The 12,708-nt window shown below is 37.7% G+C and overlaps 1 protein-coding gene across 7 annotated transcripts in view; it reads left to right on the forward strand.

The window, feature by feature from the left end:
• The window catches only part of CABIN1 (calcineurin binding protein 1), a 104,642-nt gene that overhangs the window by 33,767 nt on the left and 58,167 nt on the right, over positions 1-12,708 (forward strand). For all 7 annotated transcript variants that reach the window (XM_085075938.1, XM_085075937.1, XM_085075943.1 and 4 more), the window contains 3 exons: positions 3,954-4,136; positions 6,217-6,557; positions 11,747-11,860. In XM_085075938.1, the coding sequence (XP_084932064.1) occupies positions 3,954-4,136; positions 6,217-6,557; positions 11,747-11,860 (638 nt within the window). The remainder of the gene's footprint in view (positions 1-3,953; positions 4,137-6,216; positions 6,558-11,746; positions 11,861-12,708) is intronic.

Consider the following 12,708-nt stretch of genomic DNA (forward strand, 5'->3'; position numbering starts at 1 on the left):
GAGAAATGAGGAAAAAAATAATTGCTTTCAAGTGCCATTTTCTCAATCTTTGGAGATAAACATGAAATACTTTACGTCAAATAGATATTTCACCTCATCAGGTTGTTTGAAATCTTCCTAAAACTTAGGAATGATGCAATGAAGTAATGAAACAAAATATAATAATACCAAGGAGAGACATGTACTATCAGATCACATTTTACATAGGAATATTGTTACAGTTACTTATGCACAATTTAGTGAAACTTTCTCCCTTGTCTCTTCATTTCCGCTACAGATAATAATTCTGGGACATTAATACCCAGCTGTATTTTTATCTTAGCTTTTGAAGTAATAGGGAACTTTACAGGCAGGGATCTCAAAAGAATATTTAGTCCTTGATTTACCAATTTCTTACAACAAGGGACCACCCTGGCATTTTGGAAAAGCTTGCCTTATTGCTATTGCTGGGTGGGGAAACTAAGAATATAGGTAAACATAATATTAAAACCAGTAATTTTTTAACTCTTAAATTTCACTGAGTTGCATTAAACTGTCTTTAATTATAGCAGGAGTTATTAAAAGGCACTGATATTCTCCATGGATTTGCATCATTCAAAAGGCAGGTGTTGATAGCAGTTGGGAGTTTGGAATTCATTCTCATCCCTCACAGACTGCAGTCTTTGGCATGGAGGTTGAGTAACACTTATGACTGTCTCAACTACAGTCAGCTCTTATCAGATGAAGGAAAAGCTTTATAGCACAACAAATGTAAAAATATATGCTTTGTGGCCACCTAACAGATATATATATATATATATGATGTATTTGTGAGTTAGGGTAGAAGAGAATAGTATTTTCATGTATAAAAAATATGCAGTTTTCTTTCCTTTTTAGAAAACCAGAGTTAGGATGTGAATTGGTGCAGTTGCCAGAAGTTCTGCATTACATACTGCAGCATTTAGGTATTGACAGAGCTTTTTATTATATCAAGGAACATCTTGGGTAACCTAAAAAATGATGGCTATTTGCCTGTCTTAGAAAGCCTACAGTGATTCCATAGGTTCACTATGCTATTTTCTAACTGAATGTAGCAGTTAAGATAGAGATGAGGGGAAAAAAAGTCAATTTTCTTGTTGCAATTAAAACCTATTGCCTTTTCCACTGCACTTAATGAATATGAACAGCAATTATTGTATTTTTATTTTGGTTAATCATATGTATTTGGAAATTCTCCTTCATCTTTTTGAAGATAAATAAGTCCAATTCTCCCGGTAATTTTCATATGTCATCTCATTAATCTCCCATTTTTTATCGTCTCCTCTGAATTAATTTTCCTTATTTTCAGTGTCTTTTTTAAAATGTGGGTCCCAAATACAGACACCGTAATTAAGTTTAATTTTCATTAGTGTTCAGTAGAACAGGAAGACTCTTACATATTTTTTCTGTGAAGTTACTGATTACACATTCAAGAGTGCTGCTTTGCTGAAGTGTGTTTAGAGTAGCCTGACATTTTGGCCACTTTTGGTTTGAGAATCACAAATTCTTTACAGCCACATGTGAATGTGTGTGCTGGGATTCCACTCCCACATATTGTACTCCTGGTCGTGTTATCTTTTAGGTGCTTATAGAAGGATTTATTTATTTATGCTCAAATAATTCTGTGGAAAAGTAAGGCTGGGTGGCTCACAGCTTTGACCTTTCATCTTTTGTAAAGATAAGTACTACACTTTGTTTTGTATTCCCTGGGACTTTACCCATCCTCTGTGATTTCTGAGAAATTAATACTAATAACTGGTGGCTGCTGCTAATTTCTGGAATACACCAGGGTTTTCCATCTGGCTCACTTAGTTTGAAAGCATCTGCTGCATTCAAGAAATATCTAATATAATAGGAACTTGTCTCAATAGTCATCTGCCTTTGGTTTCCAGTGATTAAGGAGCCCAATGTTGATATCATTAGTTTTTAAATATAGTTAAAGTATTGAAAGAAAAGGAGAATGAACATCCCTTCCTAGACCTACACGCATTTAAGCAGAAATTTCAAGTTAAAATAGCTAGCTAATTGTAAGGAGGTATTTACATTTGTTCCCATAAGGAAAAGCTCATGCATACATTTGAAATTTAATGTGTTGAATCATTGTCTATCTTTACATGATGAAAAATTATTGTAATTTCCTAGTGATTTGATCTCACCCTCGCATCTTGGTCTGGCACTTCTTGATTTACATTCTAATGCTTCATCTGTCATAACCCACATATCAGAACTGACCTGCAGGCTTGTGGCAACATTTGGAAATTTGCAATTTTTTTTTTTCTTCCCTAGATGAGTAATTCAGCCTCTTTGCCACAGATACAGAATCTTCTTTAAAAAAAAAATATCAAGGGAACTACTGTAAATGGTTTTCTTGATGTCAACTGGGAGTTCAATAGTATTGATTTGTACCACAGAAAGTTATTAAAGGTTTATAAATGAGTCATTTAAAGCTTGACTGACCTCTCTTCAGAATCCTTCTCTTCCCATTCTTTACAATTACATTCTATCTGTATAAAACTTGTCATCATTAACCAACTGTATAGCTTCCAATTAGGAAGCAAATGCTGTTCCCCCATTCTTTTTCAAGATATAGTTTTATTAAGATCTTTTCACTGAAAGGGAAGGTTTCATAGGAGGCCCTTAGCTCTCTCCTGAACAAGTGCAATTCAGATGGAACAGAAGAAATCTAATTAAATTATCCGCTCATCTCAAAGCAAGGACTTTTACTTTGTTAATTTTCTTTCTTGATCTTATCGATAAAATTAATGAATCAGAATGCAGTGGAACTACCTAGACAATGGGTGTAACCCCCTCCTGGTTATGCCATTCCTGTACAGAATCACAGAATGGTTTGGGTTGGAACAGACCTTTAAAGATCATCTAGTCCCACACCCCTGCAATGAGCAGGGACGTCTTTAGATCACAGAATCAAGTATCAGTGTCTTAAGAAGAAATTGGAAATTAATCTTGTGGACTCCAGATTTAAAGGGAATTGCCTGTATTGGAATTTTATATTGAACACTGAATTAGGTTGGCACAATATTATGGAAAAATGCCAGTTTCCCATCTCAGTGGGAATGTGCATGCCTCTTTCTGTCAGAGAGACTAAGCTGTGTTCTTTAGTCATGCAGGGTTGCCTCTGATAACCCTTGATGTAGAAGAACTTGGGTTATATCTGGCAGGTTTCAGAAATGGGTGGGAGGTTTTCACTTGCCTGTTCTGAGGTGTGTTTTATCACCCATGATAAAGTCACGATTCCTGTTCTGTGCAGATTAACAGCTTAGTTGTGACTGTACTGTAGTCAGCAGCCACTGCTCCACTCTGTCAAGGTAAAGTCACTTCTCCTATTCTTCTGTCTGCTACCTTGAAGTCCAGGAGCTTTCCTGTCTGTGTTAGGCCTAATTCTTTGATGTGTTGTTTATTTGCCATATCAAATCACTGTTCAGAACGTTTGTTAAATAGCATCTTACACCTGCAGGATAGTTGGCATCAGAGATCACTTCTGTAAGTCTTTGCCCTCTAATTGTACTGATTTGTCTTTCCTTCTTAAGTAATTTTTACCAGTATTGTTCTTCATGGTTTTGTCTTGTCAATTGGAATTTGCTAGTGTCAGATTCAAAATTACACTGGGTGATTTTCAAGGTAAATGATATAGTAAACCTAGGAAATTTTACAGGGCCATATGAACTGAAATATTGTGTCCCCAGTCTAACTGCTCTTGAAAGTTGAGCATTATTGGTTTTGAATCAAATTCCATGATTATATTCTAGGAAGAAATTGTGGTGATAATTAAATACCTTTTATTGGTGGTGGTGAAGGATCCTGTATTGCAGTTGTAAGTTTGCAGAGTGGCTGCAGTTTTGTGTTGCTGTTACTGAGAGACAAGTAACAGCTTGAAAAGTATGAAGTGGTGCATTCCTTCTTTATCTCTTTTGCAGAGAGGAGTCAGGATAGCACTGGAGCAGTGCTGTCTGACTCCAGTTCTACACAGGATATGTTTAATGAGCCTGCCAGTTCTCAAGACAGCCTGAAGAAGACTTACACAGAGAAGAGGATTTCTACTACCTGTACTGATCCACTGATGCTCAGCAAAGAGACCCTGGGATCTGCAGAGGAAAAAGGTATGGCTGATTTAATAGATAATGTCAGCTGCAATAGTCTCATTAAAATGTTTCTCCTGGCTTGCAGAAGCACTGAAATATGCTGCACTGTGACTAAGAATTTTAACTAGGTATTATTGCTGCCCATGTGTGTGTAGCTTAAATTTGGAATTGTGCCTCACTTATATGGCCAACAACCCAATTTATTCTGTCTGTTAAATCTTACAAAGAAAAGAATGAAGATAAACTGATGTCTTTGGTGTCCCTTTGACTGACTTGCCTTCTTTTAGGTTATTACTTACTTTTTCTTCAGTGTTTCAAATACCTAAATAATTTAAGGAGTATTTACTTGAATGCAGTCTCAAACAAGACTTTTTTGGTTTTCCCAGGAATAGATGCCCTTTTTGTTCTGTCCCAGTAGCAGCTTAATATTCAGTATAGAGAAGAACACAAGTAGTAAATGTTAGATGTTTTATTCCATTGTATACTTCATTTCAGTGAAGAACTAGAATTGCTCTCTACCAGATTTTTCCATATATAATAGTACTAAGTGTTCTGTATTCCACTGGAAAATCTGTTTCAAAGTCCATTAGCTGGAATTTCCCTTTGTCTGATGTTTGTACAGTTGGATGTGGCAGTAGATAAAGAGGCTGGACTTCAACAGGGAAAGACAAACAAACCCAATGTCTAAATTTTACACACCTTTCCAGGCTGTGGCTCTTTGTGGGATGTTAATTCTTTTTGCCAGTTCACACTTTCCCAATTTCAGAGATCCAGAAACCATGCTATGTGGATAGTCCTGAATCACCTCCCTGATCTCACTAGGAAGAAGTGCCAAGCAGTCATCTTTTTGTTTGTAGACTTGGATTACCTTGGTTTCATGTTTTTAAAAACATTTTACTTCAGTCTTGCCTAAGCTAGGGAAGCCTGTGGTGGTGTTTGCATTAACATGCTGAAATAGATGCCAGTTTCTAGTTTTGTAAAATAGTACTTCCATAATCACCAAATCCAGTAGTCTTTGGGCTACTAGACTAAAAGCTCAGCTCTTCTTCAGGCTTGCAGTGAGTTGTGTTATTGTCATCACTTGTCTGTCAGAAAAAACATCAAATGCATTCTTAAATTACTGGTGTTCATTAGAACAGATGTTGTTTTCCATGAAGCTACCAGTACAGTAAAATTATAATGGATACAGACATCAAATTCTGAAAAATCTGAGTTCTCTAAAACATGTCTCAAAAGTTCAGCCTTATCAGAGAAAAAGTTACGGAGCAGCTTTATTCTTGAGGATGAAGTATGTTTTAGTGTGTATCTACACTGTCTACTGGGAGATAAGAATTAATGGAAGAAGCTCTTTATCCTAGCAAAGACAAAAGTCATGGTAAACTTCCATGACTACAAATCAAAGTTAAAGAAATGAATCTGCATGTAGCATGTGTGTTTCCAGCAATAATGACTAACTAACAGGAAATGTGGAAGCTCCCACTGTAACAGATGCTTTCTGAAGTAAGACTTGGTATCTTTCAACAAAAGATGGCTCAATTGAATTATGAGTTACCAGGTTAATAACAAAAATATTTACATGGAACTGTAGATCCTAAATGATGCACATCAGGTGAACCACTGCTGCTCATTATGTCTCAGCCCATATTGTATTCTGGAATTGTGTTCTTCTAGGCAGACTGTTAAGAATAATATGTTTCACTTGGCAGGGTGGCTTCAATTTTCTGTTCCTTGTTCTTTTCTTTGCATTAGAATTTTACTGAATTTACTCTTTTATTTTGGAGGTTTTTCCCTCCTCCTCCTCAGTCTTCCAAGAGTGTGTAAAATCCTGCATTGTGTAAGGTGTGCTGAATTCATGCTATTGCTCAGGATAAAACTCAAATGAAGATGATGGAGATATCACTGTGTGGCTCTGTAAATGAGTTGCAGATTACTTATTCAATGAACATCAGGAATAGTCATAATTTTTTTCAATATTTCTGTCTATGCTTTAATGAAGAAAAGAATTACCTTTTTTCATATTTAATTTTTGTCATTTTGTATATGTCATTTGCCATTTGGAAATGGCAAACTCACTGTCGCTTTTCTCTTACTGTTCCAGCTGCAGGAAAGTCAGAAGAGCTGCTGGAGAGCTCAGAATCTTACAATCCTGCTGAGCCTACTGGCCAGAAACTCGTGGTGGATCCTCAGTCTGCTTCTGGCAATCCCAACAAAGCTGCCATCCCCCCAGCCTCACAGTGGGACTGCAAAAAGAAAGCTGAGCCTGGTGGAGATGATACATCTGAATTTCCTCACGGTCTTCCCACAGACCTGGAGGAGCAGCGGAAGTTCCTGACGGAGCAGTGCATTGCCTCCTTCTGCCTGTGCCTCAGCCGCTTCCCCCAGCACTACAAGAGCCTCTACAGACTGGCCTACCTGTACACCTACAGCAAAACTCACAAGGTGAGCTTACTGCCCAAGCAAACAAACTGTGTTGCCGTTGGGACTTACTCAGAAGTCTCAGTCTTAAATTACAGCAGATAAGCTTGTTCAATGCAGCTGGGAATGAAACTACACTTTGGGAAGTCTTCAGCTCCTAGATTGTCTGACTAGTGTGTGAGGTCAGTTAAGGAGAAAATTTCTTTTTTTATTACTGAACTAAGTAATTTTCTGTCATTCAGCAGAGAATTACATTTTAGATATGTCACATAAATTAAGATGTTCTCATAAAAATGACAGCAATTATTTATTTTACTGAATAAGTGGACTGAAAAGTGACTTGGAAGCAGAAATTAATCAGTATTGTGTAAACACATCATATGACAAAGATAAACTTTCTGGGTATCCTGGATCTCTGTTAGTAAAATGGATAGGAATAGTACATTGAATTATCAGAGTTATATTACTAATTGTCATAATCAAGGTTTGAATTCACAGATTTTATATTTGGAAGTCTTATATTAGGTCATATGCTGCTCTGCATGGCTTCCTGGATTTTCCTCCCCACCAGTACTGAAGCTTATGTGGATAACAGGGAGGGGAAACAAATTGTACCCCTGGCCTCGAAGTGAAAAACATGTCACCAGTGTCACTGCAAAATGAGCACAAGCATGTCTCACTAGCCTACTGCAATATTCCATTTGTCTGTAGAGTGATTATCCAGAAAAATATTACCCTTTTTTGTAGAGAGCTTGTTTTGAAAACAGTCTTATGCTGTTTGTATGTAACAGTTGTTAATTTTTCCATGGAGCTAATCATGAATAGGAGCCGTAGATTCCTACAATCTGTCATTACTGTTGCTGACATGATTTTGTATCAACAGTCACAAAAAAAAGCTGCCTGTTTTCAATTTATTCGTTCAAATAGCATGTCCTTGCCTGAGGAACTACTTGCAAAATATTTTCTTCTATTATTTTTCCCTGATGAAGCCTTCTCTTTTGCTTTTTATATCTCTCTCCTTATATAAATATCAACTCAGTGATGTATTTCTATGTGAAATACACATTGTTGCCTAAATCTGTTTCCTCTTGGAACTCAGAAAAACTGAATCCTGCCTGTTTGAGACTAGTAGTTACCAGGCTGGCTTTGACAGGCATTTTCGGGGTTTACTGTCCTTTTTTTTACTTTGCTGCATAATAAACAACCACTTGACACTGCAAACCCCACAAAAAATCTTCTTATTGATATATGTATACTACATATTTTCACATGGGTTTTACATTTTATTTCTTTAATGACTCATTCAGGCTTTTTTGTAGAGCAATGTCAAATGTCTGTGTTTTAATGGCACACTAGTATGTCTTTAGAGAGAATTATACTCCTGCACGAAGTTAAAACACAAAATGGATCTGTGCATTTTCAGCAGTAACTGGAGTAAGAATTATGCTTACATATACTCATGATAAGCCTGATTTTAAAAATGACATAAATTACATCGGGTTGTGTTGTTGGGGGGGGTCAGAGTGGTAAGTTTTAGAAAACTGAAATTGATTTTTAAATACATATAACCATCTTGGAAAATTCAGCATTTACGTACCAATGCCAGGAATTTGCGTGAAGAATTTAGACTGATGGCCAAAATTCATGGTTGGCTGGGAAAGGAGAGGATTGGCAGGTCTCCACAGTGCATAGAGAAACAAGTTTTCCATATGCAATCTGTTTTCTCCCATCTTACAGTTTTCCTGGTTTTGCTGTTGTGAGATTAGTAAAGATAGTTTGTTGAGTGTTTTTTTAAACATCTTTTCAAAATCTTTGCACATTTTGTTTGGCTACGTGTTTTGGCTACGTGTTGGGTTTTTTCTTCTCCTTGCAAAATCCATCTTAATATTTGGAGTCTATTTTTTTTTGTTTTAGTCTGTTATCAGAGCAAATTTATACACAGCTGTTTTGAGTTGGAGTAAATGTGCAGGGAAGTAAGGATGATTTTTCAGAAGTTACTTCATGGCCAGTTTGGGCAGTAGTTTTAGTTTCCCATTAACCTTGTCTTGAAGTAAAGTCTTCATCCTTTGTGATTTTTACCTCCAAAATGAATGTTGGCACAGTTTGGAAGAAGTTGGGACTTGGCAAGACACTGTTTGTCAGTGTAACTTTGTGAAAAGTATTTGCCTTATGGTGCTTATGGATCAGTACGTGGAGCTGGTCTGATAATCTGCAACCAGCAGGCTGTCAGGAAATAAAAATACTTACATGCTTTTTAAAATCTCAAAATAAAAAGTGCTCTGTAAATCCTGGAAGAATCTGCTCACAAATATTGTTTGTGTTAGTTTTTAAGTTTCCATGGTCTCTAATGTCTGTTATTAGCAGAGCCCTTAATGGGGAAATTAATCTTGGGTGTGACATAAGGTCAGTGACATGACAAGTTAGTCAAACTAGGCATAATGCATGCAGAGCAAAAATTACAAGATTATGTGTATGTAGGCTTAATATATACTTAGATACAGACATAATCTGTAAGCATAATAGATGTAACCATTTCAAGTAGGAACAGTTTGGTAATAACAGTTCATTAAAAAGGCCACCCATCAAGGTCAGTGGTGTTTTTATTTTGCTTTTATTTGATGCAGGAGTAGGAAGAGGTTTTTGAGACAAAGCCTTCTAATAGACTGTAAATGAAAAGGGAGAGAAGGATTAAAGTGTACTGGAGCATTTTGTTCACCTCTCAGAAACTTTGTGGAATTTCCAATTTAGGTAAAGGTGCTTCTGACACCATTGAGTTAAGGGGTATCCATCCCAAGTGACTCACAGTTCCATTTGGTTGACCATAAGAGATTTTTCCTTTTCTACTTCAGCTTTTTTGCAAGTTACTGTACCCTGTCAGTCATCTTGTCTTTGAATCTTGGGGTGATAAAGATGTGGGAGGCAACAGCTGAACTGGAAAGAGTATTTCATAATTGCCCTGAGTCAGACAGCCAAATCCAGCATTTCAGACTGGCAAGCAGTGCGCCAAGAGGAATAAATCCTTTTTGCTATGTCCTGGATCCCTTCACCCACTCCTAATAACTTCATCAGCTGAAAACCAAGCAGAGCAGACTCTGTGAAATCTAATGAGTTGAGACCTGCTCAGGCGTATTTATGGGGAATAAGTGATCATGCTGATTTAAGAGGAAGGGTAGTGGAAAATCTGTAACTATGTCTTTTATTCCTATTAGTTTTGATTGTGTGAAGTTACCGTGTAATTGCCCCATTTGTCTGAGTGATCTTTTCTCCTCCTAGCTGGGTTACTGCCATCATCTTGTTCAATAAAAGCCTGTGAATTATGTGTACCAAACACATGCCTGTGGATGGTCAGTGTAATGTGCACAGCACATCCCAGCACCACAGCATGATGCTACAATTCATGATCTCTTAACCTTTTCCTTGTAAAAATTCCATTTGGGAATAAATCCGTAACTAAGGTTGCTTTAGACTGGGATTTTAGATTTAAGCTTTGTGGTGGGATGGTAACTTTCTTAAGGGTTTTGTTTTCCTTGAATTTTTATGTGATAGTTTTAACTGTAAGATCCAGATTACCACACATTAAGCAAGTTTTATTTCATTTTCACACTTGGAAGTAACTTACATATCTGATGACTGTGATTAGCATAAAATAAAGCATTTTATACGCCTGGATCTTGGATGTTGCAATAGGCTTATTTTTCTGGATTCTGATTTTAGTCAAAACAAGATGACTTTCATGGAAGACCAGATTTTTGTAGGTTCTCTTGTGTTGTATTTTCTTCTGTATGTATTTCCAAGTATTTTGTAGGATTAGGTTAACAGGATTACAGAAACATATATTACAAAAGAAGTTATGTAGAAAAAAGTTAGTATGCAGCTGAGTGTACATACTTTGCTTTCTTCAGTCTTAATTAAATTTGACACTCAGTGATAATAATTAAATTTACTGATTCCCATGACCAGCCAGAAAGTACCTTGTGATGTTTATGAGTGAACATGTATTTGTTTCATACCAAAAGAAAGCTATCCAAATCCCCTTGATTGTGAAACACTATAATCATGAAGGTCCTGTGTAAGTACCTATAAGAGCTCTTTGAATGAAGGAATTTTGACACCCGTAAATATCTGGTTAGTATTGCCAATGTTCAGCTCTCTTGCACATGAATCCATAATCAGCATTTTGCTAGAGGGTATGCTCCAATTCTGGTAAGACATGGGAGATTTCTGCATGATTACTGTCATTAGGACAAAGGCACTGATGATTGAGCAGAGCTTTTACTGTTCCACCAGAGTCTCATAAACAAAAATAATCTGGAACACAGGACTTTTCTAATAACTCCCCACCCCAATACACACACACACACACACACACACATACACACACACACACACACACACACAAAGGTATTACAGCTGGAATACACTTCCTGGATGGACATGATTTAATTACATTTATGACTCACAGAAGCATATTTCCAGTCCACAGAACACAAGCCAGAGTCCAATATTCTCATTTGTCTCTATGAACCAAACATCTTCCTCTTTCTTTCATGTCCTCTGTTTTGAAGTTGTTTGTACCAAAGCTGTCCAAATGCGACTCAAATGCCACTTTCAAACCCTGAAATAAAAAATGAAGTAAAGCAAAGCTTCCATCGGTGAAATCTTACAATTAATGATTGTCCCATCTGTTTGTAGCATTCTGCCTGGAGGCAACAGCTGTCCCTAGTTCTCAGCTACACAAGAGAGGTTCATGCACTGATCTCGTAGAGGGATAGTGCTTTTATCAATTTTTTGTTGTCATTTATTGTTTAGTCCCCTGCTGATACTTTCTTGTTAATTCACTGAATACTGTTGACCAAGTTTGATGACAGTCATGGAATTTCCAGGGAGGTTAAGTGAACTTCCATGGAGGGCAGTGGCTAGGTAGGGGTAAAAGGTCTGAATTTACCACCCCACTAAAAGAAGGCTGCAGTTTAAGCCTGAAGGTTGAGTCCTGAGCTTTAGCAGGTATTCCCTGCAAGCAGTTAGCCTAAGGGAAGAGCTGGAAGTGCTTCCACAGAGTGTGTGGGGAGAACAAATACTGTTGGAACAGCAAGTACGTGGAAAATGAGAAAAGACACTGCATTAATAAATAAGAGTGTACTTTTTTTGTACTTTTACCTGTGGTGGCATTTCCATCCCCTGCCTGCCACTCACCTGCCTGTTGTTTTCCACAGAACCTGCAGTGGGCACGGGATGTGCTGCTGGGCAGCGGGGTGCCCTGGCAGCAGCTGAAGCACATGCCTGCACAGGGCCTCTTCTGCGAGAGGAACAAGACCAATTTCTTCAACGTAAGTTTACACAGCTGATAAACACAGCTTGCTTTCCCAGCCATCACTGCAACACCTGTTTCTCGTTCAGAAGGTTTGCAAGGGGATGGGGATGTGAAGTTCCACACAGGAACGTTAAACAAGCCATGAGCAGCTAAAGGAAAGGAGAATTATGGAGATATTTACTGGGTGAATATCCGTCTCTTGAAGGGAACCACATTAGAAAGATTATTTCTGATGAGCTTGAAAACATGGGGGGAGAAGCACCAACATTTTTCAGTTATGCATCATTTACCATATACTTGATGGCTTAGCCCTCTTTAAAAACTCTAATTTTCCTCATCTTAATTATTCTCTTCTTTGTTGTTTCTCAACTCAACCTGCACTTCTCATGATGGAAAAACAGTGCTATTTGCTCTAAGAAATAACCTGAGTTGGAAGGAGCATTCTTGCATTCTCCTCTCTGTAGCATGGCTTGGCAGAAAGAGCATCTCCAAGTCCCACAGTGAGGCAGCAGCAGTGTCACAGAGACTGTCCCTGTGTCTGTGATATCTTGCACTGGTGTGTCTGTGCCTGTCACTGATATGGGACACAGAATCTTTCTCAGACTTACATTTGCATTTATCTATCAAATTCCCTGCTGTGATTGCCACTTACACACTGCTTTTGTCTTTGGTATCTTTGGCTTTTCTATGGTATGTTCTAGGTTTTTGTGATTTCTGTTCTTTTGTGATAGGGTTCTGTAGCAATTCTGGATTGCAGTGCGCGGTGAGCCTGGAGATGCTGTGCTTGTCATTCTGGGCAGTGTTACAGTCCATATCTGTTATGTGGTTACCAGTGATGGCAGTGACAGAATTTTGTCTCTGCTT

The sequence above is a fragment of the Lichenostomus cassidix genome, chromosome 15, assembly GCF_008360975.1.
Source record: "Lichenostomus cassidix isolate B80296 chromosome 15, HeHo_3.0, whole genome shotgun sequence".
Lineage (NCBI taxonomy): Eukaryota > Metazoa > Chordata > Aves > Passeriformes > Meliphagidae > Lichenostomus > Lichenostomus cassidix.